The sequence below is a fragment of the Babylonia areolata genome, chromosome 14 (assembly GCF_041734735.1).
Source record: "Babylonia areolata isolate BAREFJ2019XMU chromosome 14, ASM4173473v1, whole genome shotgun sequence".
Taxonomy (NCBI): Eukaryota; Metazoa; Mollusca; class Gastropoda; order Neogastropoda; family Buccinidae; genus Babylonia; species Babylonia areolata.
In genome coordinates this window covers 4180076-4207566 of record NC_134889.1, presented here as the reverse complement: position 1 = coordinate 4207566, position 27491 = coordinate 4180076, and the positions used below count along the sequence as shown (strand labels likewise).

At 42.5% G+C, this 27491-nt stretch overlaps 1 protein-coding gene across 2 annotated transcripts; it reads left to right on the top strand.

Moving 5' to 3' along the window:
• Positions 1-141: 141 nt before the first annotated feature.
• LOC143289747 (uncharacterized) lies at positions 142-21384 on the top strand. 2 transcript variants are annotated; one of them, XM_076598837.1, is made up of 4 exons: positions 142-199; positions 5298-5392; positions 7519-7613; positions 10562-21384. In XM_076598837.1, the coding sequence occupies exon 4, from the start codon at positions 10625-10627 to the stop codon at positions 14066-14068; it is 3444 nt and encodes a 1147-aa protein (XP_076454952.1). In that variant the 5' UTR covers positions 142-199; positions 5298-5392; positions 7519-7613; positions 10562-10624; the 3' UTR covers positions 14069-21384. The 2 variants fall into 2 exon arrangements, with proteins under 2 accessions (XP_076454952.1, XP_076454951.1); XM_076598836.1 differs by lacking the exon at positions 142-199 and adding an exon at positions 329-452.
• The last annotated feature ends 6107 nt before the right edge of the window (positions 21385-27491 follow it).

Sequence of the window (27491 nt, the reverse complement as noted above, 5' to 3'; positions counted from 1 at the left end):
TTTATGTATTCAGTTATTCATTCAATCAAGCTCTTTATTTATTCGTTTGTTTAGTAATTCATTTGATTTTCTTAATAGGTTTTTGCTTCATTTTGCAGCTGTGGTGGTTGGCCTTTCATCCATTGCCACTTCGTCATACATGTCCGTGAGTGATGGCGGGAACACCAGGAAATATATCTCGTATCTTGATTATCTGCAGGTATTCATGATTAGTTTTTCACAATAACTTGCGTCTAATACTTTCTCCTTTATTTACTTTCATGTATCTAGCATCAGGTTTGTCTGTTTCTCTCGTTTTATGTCACTGTTGTGGCTCAAGCAATAATTGATATCGGAAATTCCCGCTTAGTTTCGGTTTCAGCTTCGCCAAATCTTTCCTGCTGAATTGGCATCGACTTGAAGTTCTTCCGTTGGATGTCCAAAACCATTTTACTGATGATTGTGACTCGCTGGTGAGAAAGAAAAAAACAATTTTACCATCAATTTTTATATATGTATGAACAATATTACCATTAGTAGATGCTGTAATCCTTTTTTGTACGTTATTTTACTCCATTTTCATGCTGATTCAGACACTGAAGTATAACGTTCCACCATCATGCTTTTTCCGTGTCTTGTCCCACAAACCATGAAAATGTAACCACTAGATGCTATAATTTAGTACGCTAAGTTAGGACATTACCAAGTTTGCAAGACCTTGCAGTTGTGAGTTGTTTATTATTATTTGATTGTTTGTTGTTGTTTTTTTCTCTCTTTAATTCTTCTAAAACGCATCCCTGCATAGTTGTGGTGTGTGTGTGTGTGTGTGTGTGTGTGTTGGGGGTTAGAGAGTGGGGGTTGTTATTGTTATTGGTGGTGGTGGTGGAGGTGGTGCATGGTGTTTTTGTTAGTGTTATTGTTTTGGAAAAGCTTTAACACTAATTGTGATTTATTGCTGTTTAACAACGCCTTGATAAAGTATAAAAACAAATAATTATTCATCAAATCTTGGAATGAGAAAGGACTTGAACAAGTAAAAGGCATAATCAATTTCAGGGAAAATAGTGTGTTGTCTTTAAGAGAAGTACAGGATATAGTACGTAAAAACAAAGCAGGCATAGTTTTTGAATATAACACATTGATAAATTCGATACCAAAGGCATGGCTTCAATGGATAGAAAGAGGGGAAAAGGAAGATGAAACACAGAAATGTGATGTAAGCCTGTACAACACAAATCTAAAACAGATTTTTTTAAAATGCACTCATAAACAAAGAGAAAACTGTTCCCAACGCATACTACTTCTGGCTCAGAAAATTTGGTATCCACTTACCGGTACTCGGGTCAGCATGGTCTAGAGCGAGAGATATAACAACAGAAACTAGATTAAGAGTTCTGCACTGGAAAATTTTACACAACATCTACCCCACCAATATCCTTCTAAACAAAATGAAAGTAGCAGAAAACAATAAATGCCCCTGTTGTAAAGATTTGGTAGATTACATTGAACACTTCTTTTTTGATTGCCCAGTAACACACAACTTCTGGAAGTATATTGAACAAAAACTACTGAAAGAAACAAGTGTCCACTTGAAACTGTCAGCATCAGATATCCTGTTTGGGATTGAAAATTCACCGCATCTAAAAGGAAATTATGCATATATCAATAATATAATCTTAGTGGGTAAAATGTGTGTAAGTATCTATAAAAAGACCAAATCAGTCTTTCCCTTACAGGTTATTTTTGAACGAGAATTTGAAACAAGACGAATTCACATGAAAAAAAACCCACCTCCATCTACAAATAATGTCAAATGATCGAATGAGAAGTGAGAAAGAGACAAACATGCACACAGAAAGTACACCAGAGCACGAACCCTCCCCCCCCACCCCCCACCCCGCCCCCCCTCAACCCCTCCCCCACCCCCCAGACAAGCCAAACTATCTTCCAACACTAAAGTTTTGCAACGTGATTGTCCATATATGAAGAAACAGACAGACATAGAATTGTGTATGAATGAAGGTGAAAAAAAAACCCAAAAAAAACAACAACAAAAAAACCCCACTGATTCCAAGTTTTGTACACTTAATTGTATGACTTGTACATTTTCCTTCCATATTATTGTAACAAGCCCAAAATCAGTAATTGAAAAGTCATATTTATTCCATAAATGCTATAGATTACTTTGACATTGTGTGATTTATATACAAAATAAAACGGTGGTCGACCCAAGAAAGTCCGGGTAAAAAAAAAACCAACAACAAAAACAACTATAATTGTGATTGGTTTTAGATATTCTGTGTATGTTGTTCAGGTGTTAATTGTGTGCAGAGTTGTGGTGGTGGTGTTGGTTGGGGGGTAATCTTTAGTAGGGAAGGGGTTTGTATGTGTGTGGGGGGGTGGGGGTGGGGGAGGTTGGGGGAGGGGGGGTGATGTGAGGAGGGATTATGTTATGAACTTGATACATGATGATGTGGTTGGGCACCAAAGCCATGTATAATGTAAAACTGCATTGTTCAAGATTTGTGTGGCTGTGATACAGTCTGTGAGAGAGTATATATACGAGGGTCATTCAATAAATAAGGTGAATTTTTCGGTATAAGGACTTCTAATACAGATAGAAGCTTACTTTTTTTTAAATATTTTCAACGTAGTCTCCCAGCACTGTCACACACTTTTCCCATCTGTGCACAAGCTTCCGTATTCCCTCAGCGTAAAAATCTTTGGACTGATGTCTCAGCCAGTCGCTCACAACACTTTTGACTTCATCGTCACTTTCAAAGTTCGTGCCTCTCGTGAACGCTTTCAAGGGACCAAACAGGTGAAAGTCTGAAGGGGCAAGGTCTGGGCTGTAAGGGGGATGAGGGAGCAGTTCCCAGCCCAGCTCGTTGATGGTCTGCACCGTTCGGGCTGCTGTGTGAGGCCTTGCGTTGTCATGATGCAAGATGACTCCTTCTGACTGATGACCGCTGCGTTTGTTCTTTATGTCTTTCTTGACCTGCCTCAGCAGTTCACAGTAGTTGGCACTGTTCACAGTGCTTCCTTTCTCAAGGAATGAAATGGTGATTGGGCCTTGCATATCCCAAAAAACGGTGAGCATCACCTTCCTCGTGGACCGCTGGGACTTGAACTTCTTCTTCACTGGAGAGCCTACGTGCTTCCACTCCATGGACTGCCGTTTGGACTCAGGCTCATAGTGCCAAACCCATGTCTCGTCACATGTGACCACCTTCTTCAGAAACTCATCACTATCCTTCTCATAGTGGCAGAGACACTGCTGGGACAACTCGACCCTCCTCTGTTTGTGCTCTGGAGTAAGCATCTTTGGCACCCACCGGCAGCTGACCTTCGAGTAGCCAAGGTCATCATGGACAATTTTGTGTGCTGTCCCAACAGATAAGCTCAAAGTCCTTGCAATGTCATCCACTGTCACCCTTCTGTCAGACTGAATGAGGTCATTGACTGATTCGATCACCTCAGGAGACCTCACTTCTGTAGGCCTTCCAGGCCTGTCTTCATCCTCAACACTGCTCCGTCCTTCTTTAAACAATTTAGCCCACTTGTAGACATTTTTTCGGCTGAAACATGTGGCACCGTACACAGTTGACATTCTCCTATGAATTTCAACTGGTTTGCACCCTTCAGCAACCAAAAACTTGATAACTGACCGCTGTTCAATCCTGGAGCATGCTTCTTGGTCGGCCATCTTTGTTAATCGCCAAAACTCTCAAAGTTTTTTTTAATCTCCAAAACAAATTAAATCCATGTGAAAAAGAAGTATAACAAAAAAAAGAAGAAAAAACAAGTAAGCTTCTATCTGTATTAGAAGTCCTTATACCGAAAAATTCACCTTATTTATTGAATGACCCTCGTACATTGTTTATGTTGTTATTGTTTGTTTGTTTAAAAGTAGTAGTAAAGTAGTTGTCATAATAATAGTCATCGTAATAGAAGTCATCGTAGTAGTAGTCATAGTCGTTGTCATAGTAGTAGTAGAGCTATTTTGTTGTTGTTGTTATGTTGATTCATTCTTTCAACATATTTCTAAGGGACCAAACATGGTTGTAATGTTAGTGTGTAGATTTTGTTTGTTTGTGTATTATTTTGATAAACTGTATCATTTTTATGCTAAGTCAGGTCATGTTTGTGTGTTAATTTTGATGAATTGTATCTTTTTTCTTCTTTTTTTTGTTGTCAAGTCTTTTCATAGAAATCTATATTTGTTGTCTTATACATTTAAAAGATCCATTTCGTTCTGGCACCTAAGTCAGATACGTGCTGGAATACAATTTCACAGGACTGCATTTGAAAACTTTGCACAGTTCAGCTGTTTATATTGTATGCTGTAACTGTGATTATCAATTATCTTTATCATTATCATTAATACTTTGTTGCATAATGAGAGGGACTCGACGTGATGCTTAGTATGTTGTAATTTTATCATCTGCAGATAGCTCACAAGATGTTTCAAAAAATAGGGGGAAGTCATCAATAGAAATTGGAAATATACAGGTCCCAGAAGTGAACCTTTGTGTACACAAGGGTAGACAGACAGACAAACAGATTAACAGAAAGAAAGAAAGACAGACAGACAGACAAACAGACAGATAGATAGATGGATTGATGGATAGATAAAATACATAGATAAACGGGTTAATTAATGATCTTTATTTCATGACGGTAACGGATTAAGCATGCATACCGTTCCCCCATTCATCTGTTGAAAACAAAAAAAACACAAAAGGAAAGGAAAAAATCTTGAAAGTAAAAAGAAGGAAACAGGAACAAAACAAGGGAAATTTCACAGGGAAAAAAATATATATCAAAGATAAGATAAAAATGAAAGGTGATAAGCAGGAACAAAGATAGACATAGGGAATTGTTCCCAAAGTCTATACATTCATGTTCATATAAAGTACAAAATGGGCTTTCTTACACTTGTAATGATACATTCAACATTCACACACACACAACACACACTGAGAGAGAGAGAGAGAGAGAGAGAGAGAGAGAGAGAGAGAGAGCTCTGTGCCCATGCTGGAGCAACAACTTCTGAAGTCTGTATCCGGATGGTTCTGTCACGATCACATTTTTCTTTTTCCATAACTGTTATTTCGTTTGATTGTATCTTGTTTTCTTTCTTTCTTTCTTCATTTATTTATTTATTTATTTATCTTATTCTCATACAGGAAAGCCCACATAAGGTTTACGTTTATTTGTTTATTCATTTATCTATCTATTTATCTATTCATTCATTCATTCATCCATTCATTCATTCTCAAACAGGAACACATTGGGTTTTTTGCCTTATTTTGCAGCTGTGGATCTGACCCTTCGATCGTTGCCACAGGAATTATCTAACTTTGATGACGTCGACACAAGGAAACAAATCTCGCTGCATAACTGTCAGCAGGTAGGAATTGACGATTTTGTTGTTGTTGTTGTTGCTGCTGCTGCTGCTTTTGTTTCCTTTTTAGACGTTTGTTTTGATAACGTGCATAATGTAATGATTTCTTCTTGATTTGTTTTCATGTTTCTCGCGTCAAGTTTGTTTGTCTCTCGTTTTATGCCACTGGTGTGGTTCTGAAGCAGTCAGTTTCGGGAATTCCTGGTTGGTTTCGGTTTTAGCTTCCGCTTCACTTGTGTCGGTACCTTCTTGAAGCTCTTCAACCGTTGAATGTCCACAACCCTTTTACTTACGACCATGACACGCTGGTGAGAGGTTCCGATGAGCGCGTGCTTGTGAGGATTTTTAAACATTTTATTTACAAAAAATATATCCCAGCATAGTTGTGGTTTATTGTAGAGTGGGGTCGTCTTCTTTCCGTTACACGACCAACATCGACTTGTCGATGGTTCAGTTGTGGTTGATGCACGCTGGGTATTTTCGTGTCTCCATAACCCACCGAACACTGACATGGGTTACAGGATCTTTAACGTGCGTATTTGATTTTCCGCGTGCGTTTTCACACGAAGGGGGATCAGGCACTAGCAGGTCTGCACACATGTTGACCTGGGAGATCGGAAAAATCTCCACCCTTTACCCACCAGGCGCCGTTACCGAGATTCGAACCCGGAACCCTCAGATTGAAAGTCCAATGCTTGAACCACTCGGCTATTGCGCCCGGGGTAGGGGCGTATAAGTATTATTATTTTTTTAATTTGCTATTTTTTGGCATTGTCATGCATTGTATGAAATCAGTTTTCTGTAGGCCTATTTAACCGTCCAAACAGGCAACAAATAGTGAAATGCAGGGAGTGATTCACAGTTTAAGTTTTATGTAACAGGTGTATTTTCCTTTTCCAGAAATTAAAGTGTGCTGTTGTTTTCTTCTTCTTCTTCTTTTTTTTTTTTTTTTTTTTTTTTTGTCTCTTCTTAAAACTCAGACTGTTTTGTATCTTGTATCAGCTATTTGTTATTTCCTTCATTTGTTCATTTAATATTCTGCTTCATTGGCTGCAACTTCTACATTGATTCATATGTACGAGTAGTCTTTTACGTGCATGAACGTTTTCACCCCACCATGTAGGCTGCCATACTCTGTCTTCAGGGCTGCTTAATATTTATCTGGCGTGGTGCCGGACCATGCAGCACACAGGACAGTTTCAGTTTCAGTAGCTCAAGGAGGCGTCACCGTGTTCGGACAAATCCATAAACGCTACACCACATCTGCCAAGCAGATGCCTGACCAGTAGTGTAACCCAATATGCTTAGTCAGGTCTTGAGGGAAAAAAAAAAATATATATATATATAACTAAATAAAATAAAATAAAATAAAAAGATATAAATAAATAATAGATAAATACATTAAAAAAAAAAGAACTACTACTACTAATAATAATATTTATAAGGCGCAAAAACTTAATGAAGTCAACTATAAGCGTGCAAAAATAAAAATAAATAAATAAATAAATAAATAAAATGAAATAGAATAACTTTGATCCATCCTGTTTCACCACTTGTCCCTAGTCCCCCGTGCACAGCCACACACAGGTTAGTCTGTCGCAGTCCGAGTGTTGGCAGTTCACAGCGAGCTCTTGATGATGGGTCACCCAGAGACCACACACCAGAGGAGACTCGGCACTGCTGCTGAGTTACTGCTGTGGTGTTCAGCAGCGGCTGTTCTGACTCGACATACGCAGAATGCCACAGAGTGACAACAATGATTTCTTAGCATTTTCTTTCCAAATGTTATAGATTTTGTCTGTTCCTTCTCAAGAAATGGTCATGGTAAAAATAACAGAGTTGGCTGATGTTCCAGTGAATTGAACTTCTGGTGGTGATTGTAGAAACACCTTGGTTGTTGATGTTGTTGTTGTTGTTGTTGTTTGTATTTCTGTCTGTACATCTGCAGATATCAGATTAATATCATCATCTTAGATGGAACAGACTATACAGTTCATCTGTACAGATAGAAGACAGTGTTGTCAACCCTAAGTATGGAAAGAGGGAAGTTTGTAAACTTGTTTGTGTGTACACCTTTATTTTTTTTATTTACTTGTGTGTGTGTGTGTGTGTGTGTGTGTGTGTGTGTGCAGGACTCACATCGGCATGTCATTCCTGCAACAAGTGAACCTGAAGACATTCATAAACACCTGGACAGTTGTCACAGAGCCTTTGTATTGTTGAAAAGGTAGGTTCCCCTTCTTTTTCTCTTTGTCTCTTTTTTTTTTGTTTTTTTTTCTTCTTTTTTTTTCTTTCCAGCAAGGTATGTATCAGGTAAGTGTCAAAGAGACCAATCAATGACACTGGACTATTTGGGGACTCATGCGCAGCACTTCCCACAGGTGTTGCAGGGGAAAACGTCTCCAGAAGTTGAGCCCTGCTTCCTTCGCTCACGCTTCTCCTTAATGGCCAGCATTCTCTTGTTTTCAAATGTCTTTATGCCACCAGAGCACAGCATCCTGCAGCGACAGCGGTCAAGGGCATCAGTTTCCCAGGAAGCGATGTCTATGTCACAGGCTTTGAGGTGTGTCTTCAAGGTGTCCATGAAGCACTTGCAGGGTCTTACAAGTTCACGGTGGCCTTCCTTCAGCTGGCCATACAAAAGCATCTTCGGGATCCTGCTGTGTGTCATGCGGATAACATGTCCTGTCCAGCGTAGCTGGCACTGGATCAGCAGGCTTTCGATGCTGGGCAGGCCGCTCCTCTCTAGGACCTGGAGGTTGGAGACCCTGTCTTGCCACTTTATGCCGAGGATCTTTCGTAGGCATCTCTGGTGAAACTGCTCAAGTTGTTGAATGTGACGGCGATACGTCGTCCATGTTTCACAGCAGTACAACAAGGTGGTCAGCACAACAGCTCTGTAGGTTTTGATTTTGGTGCTGAGCCTGATGCCTTTGTTGTTCCACAGCCTGTTGTTGAGTCAGCCAAAGGCGGAGCTGGCCTTGGCGATGCGTAGCGCCACTTTGTATGCATGATAGTCAGTCATGACCCAACTATGACCACCAGAACAGCAGAGGAGGCAACTGCTGAACTGACTATCTGGGCGAGAATTTGATTATGGTGGGAAGTGTCTTGCCCAAGTGACATTCCTCCTCGCTTGGCCAAGGGTTTGTAGTTATTTTTTGACAGTTTGTCATTGGGATGGTTTCCAGGGGCCAATTAATAGGCCGCGTGTTGTGTTGTGTTGTGCACTGTGTTGTGTTGTGTTGTGTTGTGCACTGTGTTGTGCTGTGCTGTATTGTGCACTGTGTTTCATTGTGCTGTGTTGTGTTGTGCACTGTGTTGTGTTGTGCACTGTGTTGTGTTGTGTTGTGTTGTGCACTGTGTTGTGTTGTGTTGTGCACTGTGTTGTGTTGTGCACTGTGTTGTGTTGTGCACTGTGCTGTGTTGTGTTGTGCACTGTGTTGTGTTGTGTTGTGCACTGTGTTGTGTTGTGTTGTGCACTGTGTTGTGTTGTGTTGTGCACTGTGTTGTGCACTGTGTTGTGCACTGTGTTGTGTTGTGCACTGTGTTGTGCACTGTGTTGTGCTGTGTTGTGCACTGTGTTGTGTTGTGCACTGTGTTGTGCTGTGCACTGTGTTGTGCTGTGCTGTGTTGTGCACTGTGTTGTGTTGTGTTGTGCACTGTGTTGTGTTGTGCACTGTGTTGTGTTGTGCTGTGCTGTGTTGTGCACTGTGTTGTGTTGTGCACTGTGTTGTGTTGTGCACTGTGTTGTGTTGTGCGCTGTGTTGTGTTGTGTTGTGCACTGTGTTGTGTTGTGCACTGTGTTGTGTTGTGCACTGTGTTGTGTTGTGCACTGTGTTGTGTTGTGTTGTGCACTATGTTGTGTTGTGCGCTGTGATGTGCTGTGTTGTGCACTGTGTTGTGTTGTGTTGTGCACTATGTTGTGTTGTGCACTGTGTTGTGTTGTACTGTGTTGTGTTGTGCACTGTGTTGTGTTGTGCACTGTGTTGTGTTGTACTGTGTTGTGTTGTACTGTGTTGTGTTGTGCACTGTGTTTCATTGCACTGTGTTGTGTTGTGCACTGTGTTTCATTGCACTGTGTTGTGTTGTGCACTGTGTTGTGTTGTGCACTGTGTTGTGTTGTGCACTGTGTTGTGTTGTGCACTGTGTTTCATTGCACTGTGTTGTGTTGTGCACTGTGTTGTGTTGTGCGCTGTGTTGTGTTGTGCGCTGTGTTGTGCACTGTGTTGTGTTGTGCACTGTGTTGTGTTGTGCACTGTGTTGTGTTGTGTTGTGCACTGTGTTGTGTTGTGTTGTGTTGTGCACTGTGTTGTGTTGTGTACTGTGTTGTGTTGTGTTGTGCACTGTGTTGTGTTGTGTTGTGTTGTGCACTGTGTTGTGTTGTGTACTGTGTTGTGTTGTGTTGTGCACTGTGTTGTGTTGTGCACTGAGTTGTGTTGTGTTGTGCACTGTGTTGTGTTGTGCACTGAGTTGTGTTGTGCACTGAGTTGTGTTGTGTTGTGCACTGAGTTGTGTTGTGCACTGAGTTGTGTTGTGTTGTGCACTGTGTTGTGTTGTGCACTGTGTTGTGTTGTGTTGTGCACTGTGTTGTGTTGTGCACTGTGTTGTGTTGTGTTGTGCACTGTGTTGTGTTGTGTTGTGCACTGTGTTGTGTTGTGCACTGTGTTGTGTTGTGTTGTGCACTGTGTTGTGTTGTGTACTGTGTTGTGTTGTGTTGTGCACTGAGTTGTGTTGTGCACTGAGTTGTGTTGTGTTGTGCACTGTGTTGTGTTGTGTTGTGTTGTGTTGTGCACTGTGTTGTGTTGTGTTGTGCACTGTGTTGTGTTGTGCACTGTGTTGTGTTGTGTTGTGCACTGTGTTGTGTTGTGTTGTGCACTGTGTTGTGTTGTGCACTGTGTTGTGTTGTGTTGTGCACTGTGTTGTGTTGTGCACTGTGTTGTGTTGTGCACTGTGTTGTGCAGTTTCATTGCACTGTGTTGTGCCATGTGTTCTCTTGCATGGGCCATACATGTTGATGAGACGGATGGATGACAGCGATGAGTAAGCTCAGTGCTGTTTTGAGTTTAGACTTTTCTTTTATGTTATGGAAAAGATTGCCAGAAATGACAGAGTGTCCAGCACAATATCTGCTATTTTTGTTGTTGGTTTTTTGTTTTTTTTGTTTTTTTATAGATTTTAGCACAGAGAGATACCACTGTGGCCACATGATGCAGCCGACAACATGACACAGTCAGCATGGATCTGAGAGAAGCAGTAGAACGTTCAGAGTGGCATCAAGTGGTCTGGTTGGTTCAAGACTCTGATGCCAGCCAAGAATTGCGGCACTGGGCCATCGAGCAGACTGCCAAACATGCACCGGAACGATTTGTCCGCGACTTGTTGGATGACACCGGTGAGCATCAGCTGGACTCGGTGCTGTCCTGCCTCGTCGCCAGACATCTGTGGAGATGTGTCGGCCATGTCTTGCAGCGCCCCCCCAGTGACGCCCGACGGAGGTGGGCGGTTGGCCAAGCCCTGCGGCATGCCGATGAACACGACTTTGTCAACTACGTCTTGCATCGTTGCACGGAATCGGATCTGGAGCTGGTGTTGCAGGACATGGTGTCCCGGCGTCTGTGGAAACCAGCGGACGGTGCTGCTGCTGCTGCTGGGGACATGAGCGTCACAGACCAGGTGTTGTGTCAGTTGGTGTCACGAGGTCTGTGGCGCGCTGTGGGTAGGTATCTGCGGCGAGATGTCAGTCCTGCAGTACGCAGGTGGGCTCTGGAACAGGCCGCGAGACGTGCTGGTCACGGTGACTTGGTTCTCTTTGTATTACCTGGCTGTCATGGCCAGGAACTGGAACTTGTCATGAGCTGCCTGGTGTCACGGGGTCTGTGGATGTCAGTGGGTAAGGTGTTAGAGCAAGGTGTAACAGTGACACAACACAGGTGGGCTCTTGAACAAGCCATCAGACATGCAGGTGATGACGACTTTGTTTCCTACATAGTCCCTGAGTGTCATGGTGAGGAGCTGGAACTTGTGATAACCCACCTGATGTCACGGGGTCTGTGGAGAGCTGTGACCAAAGTGTTACAGAGAGGTATCAGCACAGAACAGCACAGGTGGCTTGTTGAACACGTCAGCATGCATGCAAGTGTTGCTAACTTTGTTCAGCACATATTACCTGAGTGTCATGGTGAGGAGCTGGAACTGGCAGTATCCCACCTGATGTCAAGAGATATTTGCATAGCACAAAACAGGTGGGCTGTTGAACAGGCCAGCGTTGATGTCTCATTTCACGGTGTATTACCAGGGTATCAAGATGAGCTGGAACAAATAATAACCCGTCTGGTGTCACAGCATCTATGGAAAACTGTAGGCAAGGTGTTAGAGAGAGGCATCGACACAGCACAGCATAGGTGGGCTGTTGAACAGGCCAGTGTGTGTGCAAGTGATGATGACTTTGTTAACTACATATTACCGGAGTGTTGCACTGAGGAACTAGAACAGGCAGTAACCCGCCTGGTGTCACGGCGTCTGTGGAGAGCTGTAGGCAAGGTGTTAGAGAGAGGCATTGGCACAGCACAGTACAGGTGGGCTGTTGAGGAATCATTCAAACATGCAAGTGATGAGGTTATTGTTAGCTGTGTAATTCCCCACTGTCCTGAAAAGGAGCTGGAATATTTAATAGTACACATAGTGTCACAGCGTAAGTTGAAGTTACTTTGCAGTGTGTTTAAGAGAGGTATCAACAGAACACTGCTCAGACTGGCTGTTCAACAAACAATTACTTATGGCGGTGAGGGATCCTTTCTTTACTACATATTGCCTCAATGTCGGGATGAAGAATTGGAACATGTAATAACCTACCTGGTATCACAGGGTCTGTGGTTGTCAGTTGGCAAGGTGTTAGAGAGAGGTATCAGCACAGCACAACACAGGTGGGCTGTTGAACGGGCCAGCATGTATGCAAGTGAAAATATCTTTGTTCGTCACATATATCCTCGTTGTTGCATTGAGGAAGTGGAACAGGCAATAACCCACCTGGTGTCACGGGGTCTGTGGGAAGCTGTAGGCAAGGTGTTAGAGAGAGGTGTCAGCACAGAACAGCGAAGGTGGGCTGTTGAACAGGCCAGTCTGCATGCAAGTGATGCTGAATTCATTCTCTACATATTACCTAGATGTCATGATGAGGAGCTGGAACAGGTTATAACCCACCTGGTGTCACGGGGTCTGTGGAGAGCTGTAGGCAAGATGTTAGTGAGAGGTGTCAGCACAGAACAGTGTAGGTGGGCTGTTGAGCAGGCCAGAATGCATGCAAGTGATGCTGAATTCATTCTCTACATATTACCTAGATGTCATGATGAGGAGCTGGAACAGGTAATAACCCACCTGGTGTCACGGGGCCTGTGGAGAGCTGTAGGCAAGGTGTTAGAGAGAGGTGTCAGCACAGAACAGCGAAGGTGGGCTGTTGAACAGGCCAGTCTGCATGCAAGTGATGCTGAATTCATTCTCTACATATTACCTGAATGTCATGAGGAGGAGCTGGAACAGGCAATAACCCACCTGGTGTCACGGGGTCTGTGGGAAGCTGTAGGCAAGGTGTTAGTGAGAGGTGTCAGCACAGAACAGCGAAGGTGGGCTGTTGAACAGGCCATAATGCATGCAAGTGATGCTGAATTCATTCTCTGCATATTACCTGAATGTCATGAGGAGGAGCTGGAACATGCAGTAACCCACCTGGTGTCACGGGGTCTGTGGAGAGCTGTAGGCAAGGTGTTAGAGAGAGGTGTCAGCACAGAACAGCGAAAGTGGGCTGTTGAACAGGCCAGAATGCAAGCAAGTGATCTTGAATTCATTCTCTACATATTACCTGGATGTCATGATGAGGAGCTGGAACAGGCAATAACCCACCTGGTGTCACGGGGTCTGTGGAGAGCTGTAGGCAAGGTGTTAGTGAGAGGTGTCAGCACAGAACAGCGAAGGTGGGCTGTTGAACAGGCCAGTCTGCATGCAAGTGATGATGAATTCATTGACTACATATTACCTGAATGTCATGATGAGGAGCTGGAACAGGCAATAACCCACCTGGTGTCACGGGGTCTGTGGGAAGCTGTAGGCGAGGTGTTAGAGAGAGGTGTCAGCACAGAACAGCGAAGGTGGGCTGTTGAACAGGCCAGTCTGCATGCAAGTGATCTTGAATTCATTCTCTACATATTACCTGGATGTCATGATGAGGAGCTGGAACAGGTTATAACCCACCTGGTGTCACGGGGTCTGTGGGAAGCTGTAGGCATGGTGTTAGAGAGAGGTGTCAGCACAGAACAGCGAAGGTGGGCTGTTGAACAGGCCAGAATGCAAGCAAGTCATGATGACTTTGCTTACTACATATTACCCGAGTGTTGCATTGAGGAAGTGGAACAAGCAGTAACCCACCTGGTGTCAGGGGGTCTGTGGGAAGCTGTAGGCGAGGTGTTAGAGAGAGCTGTCAGCACAGAACAGCGAAGGTGGGCTGTTGAACAGGCCAGTCTGCTTGCAAGTGATGCTGAATTCATTCTCTACATATTACCTAGATGTCATGAGGAGGAGCTGGAACAGGCAATAACCCACCTGGTGTCACGGGGTCTGTGGAGAGCTGTAGACAAGGTGTTAGAGAGAGGTGTCAGCACAGAACAGTGTAGGTGGGCTGTTGAATAGGTCAGAATGCATGCAAGGAGGAAGAATTTTATTTAATGTCCCATCACACATATCGGTGATTGAAGACATTTTGTTAAAGTATTTATGAATACATTTGAGTATTATCGGTTAGAATGGGTGGGAGATGTGGATGAATGGAGGGTTGGGGGAAACTGGGCAAATGAGGGTGAAATGAGGGTGAAATTTGAAAAAAATTCTAAACACATTTACAGGAAATTACTTAAAGGACTTCATAAGAGATAGGTCGTTAAACTGACAAGCGAAACAGCTGATAATGAATGCAAAGAGTGAAAATCATCAGCGTTCTCAGTCACTTGTGAAGACACGCTTTTGTGCACATAAGGCTTCATCAAGCTACAGTAAAAAATTATACGCTTAATTGCCATGTTACTAAAGCATATGCACTTGACATTAGAACAATACTTGGTCCGTAATGAATTTTATAATAGTCTGAGAGTAAAACTCAGAATTGGTCTGCGAATCGGACCAAAGTCTGAGAGTGTCAACTGACGAGGTTTTAGACTTGAATTCAAGCACCGAGAAAAGTCTCTTTCTAGTATATTGCTTATTTCCTTGTATGGCAATGGGTAATATACTTTTATACTATCTGTATGCTTCTTTACTCCCCTTTTTGCTGCCCTGTCTGCTTGGTCGTTATCAAGGAATCCAGTGTGGGATGGTATCCAACAAAAATCAACAATGCATGCAAGTAATGATGACTTTGTTCTCTATGTATTACTTAAATGCAATACCCCACCTGGTGTCACCGGATCTGTGGAATGCTATAGGCAAGGTGTTAGAGAAAGGTATCACCACAGCACAACACAGGCGGGCTGTTGAACGGGCCAGCATGAATGCAAGTGAAGATATCTTTGTTCGCCACATATATCCTCATTGTTGCAGTGAGGAAGTGGACCAGGCAATAACCTACCTGGTGTCACGGGGTCTGTGGAGAGCTGTAGGCAAGGTGTTAGAGAGAGGTGTCAGCACAGAACAGCGAAGGTGGGCTGTTCAACAGGCCAGTCTGCATGCACGTGGTAATGAATTCATTCCCTACATATTACCTAGATGTCATGAGGAGGAGCTGGAACAGGCAATAACCCACCTGGTGTCACGGGGTCTGTGGGAAGCTGTAGGCAAGGTGTTAGAGAGAGGTGTCAGCACAGAACAGCGTAGGTGGGCTGTTGAACAGGCCAGTCTGCATGCAAGTGATGCTGAATTCATTCTCTACATATTACCTGAATGTCATGAGGAGGAGCTGGAACATACAGTAACCCACCTGGTGTCATGGGGTCTGTGGAGAGATGTAGGCAAGGTGTTAGAGAGAGGTGTCAGCACAGAACAGCGAAGGTGGGCTGTTGAACAGGCCAGTCTGCATGCAAGTGATGATGACTTTGCTTACTACATATTACCCGAGTGTTTCATTGAGGAAGTGGAACAAGCAGTAACCCACCTTGTGTCACGGGGTCTGTGGAGAGCTGTAGGCAAGGTGTTAGAGAGAGGTGTCAGCACAGAACAGCGTAGGTGGGCTGTTGAACAGGCCAGTCTGCATGCACGTGATACTGAATTCATTTTCTACATATTACCTGAGTGTCAGACAGAGGAACAGGAACTTATCATAACCCACCTGGTGTCACGGGGTCTGTGGAGAGCTGTAGGCAAGGTGTTAGAGAGAGGTGTCAGCACAGAACAGCGAAGGTGGGCTGTTCAACAGGCCAGAATGCATGCAAGGAGGAAGAATTTTATTTAATGTCCCATCACACATATCGGTGATTGAAGACATTTTGTTAAAGTATTTATGAATACATTTGAGTATTATCGGTTAGAATGGGTGGGAGATGTGGATGAATGGAGGGTTGGGGGAAACTGGGCAAATGAGGGTGAAATGAGGGTGAAATTTGAAAAAAATTCTAAACACATTTACAGGAAATTACTTAAAGGACTTCATAAGAGATAGGTCGTTAAACTGACAAGCGAAACAGCTGATAATGAATGCAAAGAGTGAAAATCATCAGCGTTCTCAGTCACTTGTGAAGACACGCTTTTGTGCACATAAGGCTTCATCAAGCTACAGTAAAAAATTATACGCTTAATTGCCATGTTACTAAAGCATATGCACTTGACATTAGAACAATACTTGGTCCGTAATGAATTTTATAATAGTCTGAGAGTAAAACTCAGAATTGGTCTGCGAATCGGACCAAAGTCTGAGAGTGTCAACTGACGAGGTTTTAGACTTGAATTCAAGCACCGAGAAAAGTCTCTTTCTAGTATATTGCTTATTTCCTTGTATGGCAATGGGTAATATACTTTTATACTATCTGTATGCTTCTTTACTCCCCTTTTTGCTGCCCTGTCTGCTTGGTCGTTATAAAGGAATCCAGTGTGGGATGGTATCCAACAAAAATCAACAATGCATGCAAGTAATGATGACTTTGTTCTCTATGTATTACTTAAATGCAATACCCCACCTGGTGTCACCGGATCTGTGGAATGCTATAGGCAAGGTGTTAGAGAAAGGTATCACCACAGCACAACACAGGCGGGCTGTTGAACGGGCCAGCATGAATGCAAGTGAAGATATCTTTGTTCGCCACATATATCCTCATTGTTGCAGTGAGGAAGTGGACCAGGCAATAACCTACCTGGTGTCACGGGGTCTGTGGAGAGCTGTAGGCAAGGTGTTAGAGAGAGGTGTCAGCACAGAACAGCGAAGGTGGGCTGTTCAACAGGCCAGTCTGCATGCACGTGGTAATGAATTCATTCCCTACATATTACCTAGATGTCATGAGGAGGAGCTGGAACAGGTAATAACCCACCTGGTGTCACGGGGTCTGTGGGAAGCTGTAGGCAAGGTGTTAGAGAGAGGTGTCAGCACAGAACAGCGAAGGTGGGCTGTTGAACAGGCCAGTCTGCATGCAAGTGATGATGAATTCATTGACTACATATTACCTGAATGTCATGATGAGGAGCTGGAACAGGTTATAACCTACCTGGTGTCACGGGGTCTGTGGGAAGCTGTAGGCAAGGTGTTAGAGAGAGGTGTCAGCACAGAACAGCGAAGGTGGGCTGTTGAACAGGCCAGTCTGCATGCAAGTGATGCTGAATTCATTCACTACATATTACCTAGATGTCATCAGGAGGAGCTGGAACAGGCAATAACCCACCTGGTGTCACGGGGTCTGTGGGAAGCTGTAGGCAAGGTGTTAAAGAGAGGTGTCAGCACAGAACAGTGAAGGTGGGCTGTTCAACAGGCCAGAATGCATGCAAGGAGGAAGAATTTTATTTAATGTCCCATCACACATATCGGTGATTGAAGACATTTTGTTAAAGTATTTATGAATACATTTGAGTATTATCGGTTAGAAGGGGTGGGAGATGTGAATGACTGGAGGGTTGGGGGAAACTGGGCAAATGAGGGTGAAATGAGGGTGAAATTTGAAAAACATTCTAAACACATTTACAGGAAATTACTTAAAGGACTTCATAAGAGATAGGTCGTTAAACTGACAAGCGAAACAGCTGATAATGAATGCAGAAAGTGAAAATCATCAGCGTTCTCAGTCACTTGTGAAGACACACTTTTGTGCACATAAGGCTTCATCAAGCTACAGTAAAAAATTATACGCTTAATTGCCATGTTACTAAAGCATATGCACTTGACATTAGAACAATACTTGGTCCGTAATGAATTTTATAATAGTCTGAGAGTAAAACTCAGAATTGGTCTGCGAATCGGACCAAAGTCTGAGAGTGTCAACTGACGAGGTTTTAGACTTGAATTCAAGCACCGAGAAAAGTCTCTTTCTAGTATATTGCTTATTTCCTTGTATGGCAATGGGTAATATACTTTTATACTATCTGTATGCTTCTTTACTCCCCTTTTTGCTGCCCTGTCTGCTTGGTCGTTATAAAGGAATCCAGTGTGGGATGGTATCCAACAAAAATCAACAATGCATGCAAGTAATGATGACTTTGTTCTCTATGTATTACTTAAATGCAATACCCCACCTGGTGTCACCGGATCTGTGGAATGCTATAGGCAAGGTGTTAGAGAAAGGTATCACCACAGCACAACACAGGCGGGCTGTTGAACGGGCCAGCATGAATGCAAGTGAAGATATCTTTGTTCGCCACATATATCCTCATTGTTGCAGTGAGGAAGTGGACCAGGCAATAACCTACCTGGTGTCACGGGGTCTGTGGAGAGCTGTAGGCAAGGTGTTAGAGAGAGGTGTCAGCACAGAACAGCGAAGGTGGGCTGTTCAACAGGCCAGTCTGCATGCACGTGGTAATGAATTCATTCCCTACATATTACCTAGATGTCATGAGGAGGAGCTGGAACAGGTAATAACCTACCTGGTGTCACGAGGTCTGTGGGAAGCTGTAGGCAAGGTGTTAGAGAGAGGTGTCATCACAGAACAGCATAGGTGGGCTGTTGAACAGGCCAGTCTGCATGCAGGTGATGATGAATTCATTTTCTACATATTACGTGAATGTCATGAGGAGGAGCTGGAACAGGCAGTAACCCACCTGGTGTCACGGGGTCTGTGGGAAGCTGTAGGCAAGGTGTTAGTGAGAGGTGTCAGCACAGAACAGCGAAAGTGGGCTGTTGAACAGGCCAGTCTGCATGCAAGTGATTATGACTTTGTACACTATATATTACCTGAATGTCATGGGGGTGGGGGGGGGGGGGGCTGGTGTAGTGGTGAACTTTGTATGTTTCAGTAGTTCAAGGAGGCATCACTGCGTTCGGACAAATCCATATACGCGACACAACATCTGCCAAGCAGATGCCTGACTAGCAGCATAACCCAACGCGCTTAGTCAGGCCTTGAGAAAAAAAGAGAGAAAAAAACAGGGGTGAATAAATAATAGATAAATACATAAAATAAAAATAAAAATTTTAAAAAAACCTCCTACCACTACTAATAATATGTACAAGGCACAAAAACTTGATGACGTCAACTATAAGCGTACCTAAATAAATAAATAATAATTATAATATATAAAAAAAGTAGTAGTAGTAGTAGTAATAATAATAATAATAATGTTTGGGAATTGTGGTGTACCTGACTGGTTTTAACTAATTCTACTCCAGGTCCAAATATTCTCGTATCAGCACACTATTCTGATTTCGTTTGTTCTTGCTTGGTACAGTCGGCATTCTAAACTGAACCGTTGACTGATTCCGAAAGCATGAAAACAAAGCTTTTGTTTGACCGATAAAAACAAACAATTTTCCATCGGTTTTCACCGTTTTGAGTGAAGCAGCCTGTGTTCTTTCTGCAGTGGTTTGATGTAGCTCAGATCCAGGGGAGTTGCCGCAGGCACGTAGCTATGGGATGGAATGAGTTAACTCACTCAGTACGGCCAGTCCTCTCTTCTCCTCTACACAGACCCCTCGGATGTCCAGTGGGTGTCTCAGTGACCCAACCTTTAGCTTCCGTCATCAGAATTGTGGTATTCTTTGTCAACATTTACGTCTTCAGTATAAGAGCCTTCCGCTCGCAATATTTTGATGATGGTAATTGGGCTGAAACGCTGTTAACGGCGTCTCTTTCGCCGTTCGTATAGAGAGAGTTAAGCACTGGGTTTCAATTTTTGACTCACTTGTGTAAACAAAGTGAGTCTATGTTTTAACCCGGTGTTCGGTTGTCTGTGTCTGTGTGTCCGTGGAAACTTTAACATTGACATTTTCTCTGCAAATACTTTGTCAGTTGACACCAAATTAGGCATAAAAATAGGAAAAATTCAGTTCTTTCCAGTCACCTTGTTTAAAACAATATTGCACCTCTGGGATGGGCACAAAAAACAAAACAAAAACAAAAAAAATGAAGCCTGATTATATGCAAACTGCATTTACTGTTATATTTATATTTTTTGTATTCTCTAAACTTGGCACTTTGATCTGATATTCTGACCCAACAACAAGAGCAGTCATTCTTATCATTTTTTGTTCAAACAGGAACTTCTTTTGCTAAGCATGGAAGTTTTATTTATTTTGCAAACGTTTTGGTGCAGATAGTAAAGAAGGGAAATTACTCTGTAATTAATGCTAGGGGACCGAATTTGCTTTAAACTGATTTTTCTCATCTTAAAAAGCTTGGATTTTTTTTTTAAAGTATACGTATCACAAGTGAGTCTTGAAGGCCTTGCCTCTCTCATTAAGTATTGAGATTGGTTTTTGATATTTCCTGTATGTTGTTGATGTGTTCTTTCGTGGTGGTGGGGGGTGAGGAGGGGGGGGGGGGGCATTTTGTGAGATTGATTTTAAGTGTTTTGGTTTTAGATGTCTATGAATTCAGCATTGTGATGTATGTGTACAGTTTTACGAAGTACTGGGATTGGCTTTTTAAGTATTGTGATATTAATGTTAAGTATTTTGATTTGTATGTGATATGTGCGTTGTTTAGGCATTCTGGTGTATGATGTGTACGATGAGTATGATGTTGTGTGTACAGAGATCTTTGTGTGTGCCTGAACTTACTTTAGTGTTTGGTTGGATGTCTGTTCAGGTTTACAGATGTTAAGTTTTTCATTTAGTAATAGCATTTAAATGCATGTTTTACTTGTCAGTTTTTACATTGTACAGTGCAGTTGAGCATGTTTTACATGGAAAGGTGCTGTGTAAATTTGATTGTTATTATAAACAACGTGGGTGTGATGTTGTGTTTGGTTGGATGTGTGTTTGTTGTGACAGATGCTAGTTTTTCGTTTTTAGTGTTTCAAATGCATGTTTTACTTGTCAGATTTTTACATTGGACAATGAAATTGAGCATGTTTTTTCACGGAAAGGTGCTGTATAAATTTTTTTTTTTTTTATTATGTAAAAGATGTCAAATCTGTTGTCTTGATTTGGAGGTGGGGGTTGGGGGAGAGGGGGTGTGGGGGGTTGAGGAGAAGGGAGATTATCAAGACAGTTTGGCAGTAACAAAACTGATTATACCCCCTTGGTTACTGCTCCCCCCCCCCCCCCTCCCTCCCCCATCTGTCAGCTCAGACAACACACTCACTCACAGACAATAGAGTGTGTTATCTATTCACGTCAATGTCTGTCTCCTCTAATGAATTTTGTAGGGTTCCCTATAGCAGTAGAGAGTGTTATTTATTGACATCAGTGTTTGTCTTTGCTAATGATTTTTGTGGGGACCCCTTTAGCACTAGAGTGTGTTAGTTATTCACATCAATGTTTGTCTTGGCTAATGATTTTTGTGGGGACCCCTTTAGCAATACACTGTGTTATTTATTGACATCAGTGTTTGTCTTTGCCAATGGTTTTTGTGGGGACCCCTTTAGCAATACAGTGTGTTATTCACATTAATGTTTGTCTTTGCTAATGACTTTTCTGGGGACCCCTTTAGTGGTAGATAGTGTTATTTATTGACATCAATGTTTGTCTTTGCTAATGATTTTTGTGGGGACCCCTTTAGCAATACAGTGTGTTATTTATTCACATCAATGTTTGTCTTGGCAAATGACTTTTATAGGGACCCCTTTAGCAGTAGAGTGTGTTCGTTATTCACATCAATGTTTGTCTTGGCTAATGATTTTTGTGGGGACCCCTTTAGCAATAGAGTGTGTTAGTTATTGACATCAGTGTTTGTCTTTGCTAATGATTTTTGTGGGGACCCCTTTAGGGGTAGAGTGTGTTAGTTATTCACATCAATGTATGTCTTCACTGAAGATTTTTGTGGGGACCCATTTAGCAGTAGAGTGTGTTAGTTATTCACATCAATGTTTGTCTTGGCTAATGACTTTTATAGGGACCCCTTTAGCAGTAGAGTGTGTTAGTTATTCACATCAATGTTTGTCTTGGCTAATGACTTTTATAGGGACCCCTTTAGCAGTAGAGTGTGTTAGTTATTCACATCAATGTTTGTCTTGGCGAATGATTTTTGTGGGGACCCCTTTAGCATTAGAGAGTGTGTTAGTTATTGACATCAATGTTTGTCTTGGCTAATGACTTTTATAGGGACCCCTTTAGCGATAGAGTGTGTTAGCTATTCACATCAATGTTTGTCTTTGCCACTGATTTTTGTGGGGACCCCTTTAGCAGTAGAGTGTGTAAGTTATTCACATCAATGTTTGTCTTTATTAATGACTTTTATAGGGACCCCTTTTGCAATAGAGTGTGTTATTTATTCACATCAATGTTTGTCTTGGCTAATGACTTTTATAGGGACCCCTTTAGCAATAGAGTGTTATTTATTGACATCAATGTTTGTCATGGCTAATGACTTTTCTGGGGACCCCTTTAGCAATAGAGTGTTAGTTATTGACATCAATGTTTGTCTTTGCCAATGATTTTTGTGGGGACCCCTTTAGCAGTAGAGTGTGTTATTTATTCACATCAGTGTTTACCTTTGCTAATGACTTTTATAGGGACCCCTTTAGCAATAGACTGTGTTAGTTATTGACATCAATGTTTGTCTTGGCTAATGCCTTTTATAGGGACCCCTTTAGCAGTAGAGTGTGTTAGTTATTGACATCAGTGTTTGTCTTTGCCAATGATTGTTGTGGGGACCCCTTTAGCAGTAGAGTGTGTTAGTTATTCACATCAATGTTTGTCTTCGATAATGACTTTTATAGGGACCCCTTTAGCAATAGAGTGTGTTATTTATTCACATCAATGTTTGTCTTGGCTAAAGAATTTTGTGGGGACACATTTAGCAGTAGAGAGTGTTAGGTGTGGGGTCCCCTTTAACAAAAGAGCGTTATCTCTGTCCACAGCATTGTCTGAAGGCCAGCCGCATGTTTTGTGCCATGTCCCAAGACGGTATCCCATGTATTCCTGAGCACAAAATAACATGATGATTTGGCCTGTGAGATATCAAAAAAAAAAAAAAAAAAAAAGGAGGGGGGGGGGGGGGGGGGAGATAAAGGTTAAATCTTCCTTTTTTTTTTTTTTTTTTTTGGTGTGCCTTTTTTTTTCTTTTTTTTGTGGGAGTGGGGGATGGGGGATATGGTTTAAAAGCAAATTTACTTTGCAGACTGTGAGTATATGTGTAGAGTTTTCATTCAAATGGCGTGTGCTCCTTGGAAAATGGGTGATCGTTTAATGAATATTTGGTTGTTGTTTTTTCTCCCCCCAAGAATTTAGAGTTAGATGTTAGTCTCAAGAAATGTAGTGCTGAGAGTTTTGAAGGAAATGACATCTGTATCCGTAATTGGTCAAGGGTTGCACATACAAAGAGGCTTTATTTGTCTGTATTGTCTGAGTGTATTATGATTTATTTGCTTGACAATAAAATGGGTACTGATGAGATGCTGCTTAGTTTCTGATTATGCTATGCATATTTACCGAACATTGACTCGAAAAGTTGTGTCTGTATAGTTTGCGTTATAATCTTTCTCACGTTCAGTTCCACGCAAGGTATGGAATGTCTTTTTTTTCCATTTCTTCTTCTTTTGTGCTTTGTCTTTTCTTTATCAGTGGTGGTTTTCCCCGTGAATGATTTTACAAAGGAACATGCTGGTATGTTTTCTTTCACTTAATATGTACAATGGATATGAATATGATAGAGTGTCGGCCTTTTATTGGGGGGGGGGGGGGGGGGTGATCGACCCAGTGTTCTAGCATTTTGGTGTTTGCACTTATCCAGGAAAATGATAATAAACAACTTAAACATTTATACAATTAACATACTGAAAGGGGGAATCTTCTTCTTCTTCTTCTGTGTTCGTGGGCTGCAACTCCCACGTTCACTCGTATGTACACGAGTGGGCTTTTACGTGTATGACCGTTTTTACTCCGCCATGTAGGCAGCCATACTCCGTTTTTGGGAGTGAAAGGGGGGATCATATAAAAGCATTCTTGAAGTAGTGTTTTTCTTCTTTTGCAGTGAAGAAACTTTAAAGAGAAATGAATGAAAAGTGTCACTGTAGTTGTATTTTTCTTCTTATACAATTAATAAACTTTATAGAGAAATCTTTTTTTTTTTTTGAAAGTGTTCTTCAGGTTGAATTTTTCTTATATACAAATAATACATTTTAAAGTGCATGAATAAAAGCTGCTATCGAAGTGGTATTTTTCTTCTCATGCGATTAAGAAACCGAAAAGAGTAAAGAATCAGAAGGGCTCTTGGAGCAGTTCACATCGTATGTCTGACAGTACAGGACTGTATATTTCTCTACATTTTTTTAATTTTTATTTTTATTTTTATTATTTTTTTTTAGTCCTTTGCAGCTTTAACGTCATGGTTGAGTTTGTTATGTCCTGATGATTAACAGGTAATTGTGTGTGTGTGTGTGTGTGTGTGCCATGTTCTGATAACAACCTTGTGATTGCTCATTGTTTTTGGGGTTTTTTTGTTTGTTTTTTTACGCAATGTCATTGTGATTTCCTTCAAGCCGTTTAATCCCTGGTTGTTTTTGTTTTTGTTTTTCCTCGTGTAGAAAAGAATAACGTATGCCCTTTATATTGTATATATGAATTATTCCTTAAATGTTGATTATGGAATTTTCCTTGTCTCAAATCAGTGCACGTTTGTCTCAGTTATCACCACTTGTAGAGTGCAGCATTGAAAATGTGCAATTCACATGGAATGTCGCTCGGGCAGGGAGAAAAAGAGTTAATGACCGACAGCTGAGGAAGCGAGAGAACCTGAGCGTCCTGGTTCGAATCACGGCTCAGCCGCCGATATTTTCTCCCCCTCCACTAGACCTTGAATGGTGGTCTGGACGCTAGTCATTCGGATGAGACGAAAAACCGAGGTCCCATGTGCAGCATGCACTTAGCGCACGTAAAAGAATGCACGCAAAAAAAAAAAGAAAAAAAAAAAAAAAAAAGGGTTGTCCCTGGTAAAATTCAGTAGAAAAACCACGTCGATAGGATAAACAAATAAAACTGCACACAGGAAAAAATTAATTAAAAAAAAAAAAAAAAAAAAAAAAAAAGGGTGGCGCTGTCAGTGTAGCGACCCGCTCTCCCTGGGGAGAGCGGCCCGAATTTCACACAGAGAAATCTGTTGTGACAATACAATGCAATACAATACAATACAAAACAAAACAATACGATGCAATGCAATACAATACAAAACAATACAATGCAATGCAATGCAATGCAATACAATACAATACAAATTAAGAGATGGCAAGAGGTGGGGCTGGTTGAGAGGGGAGTATAGAATAGAATGGTGGAAGACAAACTTTTTCTTCTCTCTTTGTTTTGTTTTGTTTTGTTTTTTCCCACATGATTTTTGACTCACCAAATGTTGACTGGAATATAGACTTTATGATCATGCCGTTAAAGTTTCACCGATTGGCAAAAAATTATTCCGACTTCTTGGCACCTGTTCTCTTGTGTGTGTGTGTGTGTGTGTGTGTGTGTGTGTGTGTGTGTGTTAGGGTGTATATGTATGTGTGTGTGTGTGTGTGTGAGGGTGTATATGTGTGTGTGTGTGTGTGTGTGTGTGTGTGTGTGTGTGTGTGTGTGTGAAGGTGTATATGTGTGTGAGTGTGTGTGTGAGGGTGCATGTGTGTATGTGTGTGTGTGTGTGTGCTTGTGTGTTTCAGTTTAATATCCCATCACACATCTGTTGGGGTTTTTTGTTTGTTTTGGGGTGGGGGGTTTTTCGGGGGGGGGGGGGGGGGGGTTTCGGGGTTTTTTTTTGCTGCTCCATCATCCGCACCGTTTCAGTGGCATTACTCCCACGCCGCTCATTCCGAGTCCCCCCCAAACACGGCCACACCCGGGTTCATCTGTCACAGTTCCAATGTCGGCAGTCCACAGGGAACTACCGATAATATATGGCCATCACGAGGCCACACACCAGAGGAGACCCTGCACTGCTGTTGAGTCATTCCGGTGGTGTTCAGTAGTGCCTGTCCTGATTTAACTCACTCAGTACGGCCAGTCCTCTCTTCTCCTCTACACAGACCCCTCGGATGTCCAGTGGGTGTCTGAATGACCCAACCTTTAGCTTCCGTCGTCAGAATAATTGTGGTATTCTTTGTCAACAGTCACCTCTTCAGTATAAGAGCCTTCTACTTGCAGTATTTTGATGATGGTAATTGGGGTGAAACACTGTTAACGTCGTCTCTTTCGCTGTTCGTATGGAGAGAGTTAACGTGCTTAGGACAGCACCTGGTGACAACAGTAATCGTTTTGTCGCAGATCCAGAGCGGCACCCCCCCCCCCCCGCCACCCATCCACCCCGCCCCCCAAGAGTGGAGACCGCCACCACGTCCCTCAAGCGACAGTCCCTCATGAACTAGCCAACACTGAAGACCATGGCAAGACTTACACCAAGCACGGAAGTGGAGGAGTATCATAACTGAGGTCACCATGACACGGAGCGGGAAAGGCCACCGCTTTTGGGACTTGTGTGTGTGTGTGTGTGTGTGTTGATGATGATGAAGTGGAAGGATGATGATGATGACGACGATGCTGCTATCGGGGTCCATTTTAGGTTTGGGAACTACGTAACAAGGCTGTACTCTTACGTTTACTTTCATAATGACATCACGGCGTCGACCAGGCCTGAGAGATACAGACACTTGCAGTGTTGGTCAGGAAATTTGAGCAATACATCCGAAGACGCATCCGTGAAGTGGGTGATACTCGACTGTGAGGTGCCAGACTTCCCGTTTAAGACCACAGCACAATCAACTCTGGGTAGGAGCCGGTCGCGGGCCGAAAACAACAACAACGACAACAAAACAACGACCTCCGCTGGGAATCGAACCTGCGTCCTCCCAGTCATCAGTTCGCTACGCTGACCACTTCGCCACTGCTGGCTGGTCACACATCTGGAGTGTGGTGTGCGTGGCTGTGCACAACACAGCATAGCACAACACAGAACAGCACAAACATAGCACACCATGATAGCACAAAACAGCACAGCACAACACTGCACAGCATAGTACAACACAGAACAGCATAGCACACCATAGTACAATACGGAACAGCATAGCACAACACAGCACGGCACAACATAGCACACCATAGCACAACACAACATAGCACACCATAACACAACACAGAACAGCATAGCACACCATAGTACAATACGGAACAGCATAGCACAACACAGCACGGCACAACATAGCACACCATAGTACAATACGGAACAACAAAGCACAACACAGCACGGCACAACATAGCAAAACGCGACACAGCACACCATAACACAACACAGAACAGCATAGCACACCATAGCACAATACGGAACAACATAGCACTGCACAGCACAACACACTATAGCACAACACAACATAGCACACCATAGTACAACACAGAACAGCATATCACAACACAGCACTGTACAACATAGCACACCATAGTACAACACAGAACAGCATATCACAACACAGCACTGTACAGCATAGCACACCATAGTACAACACAGAACAGCATATCACAACACAGCACTGTACAACATAGCACACCATAGTACAACACAGAACAGCATATCACAAC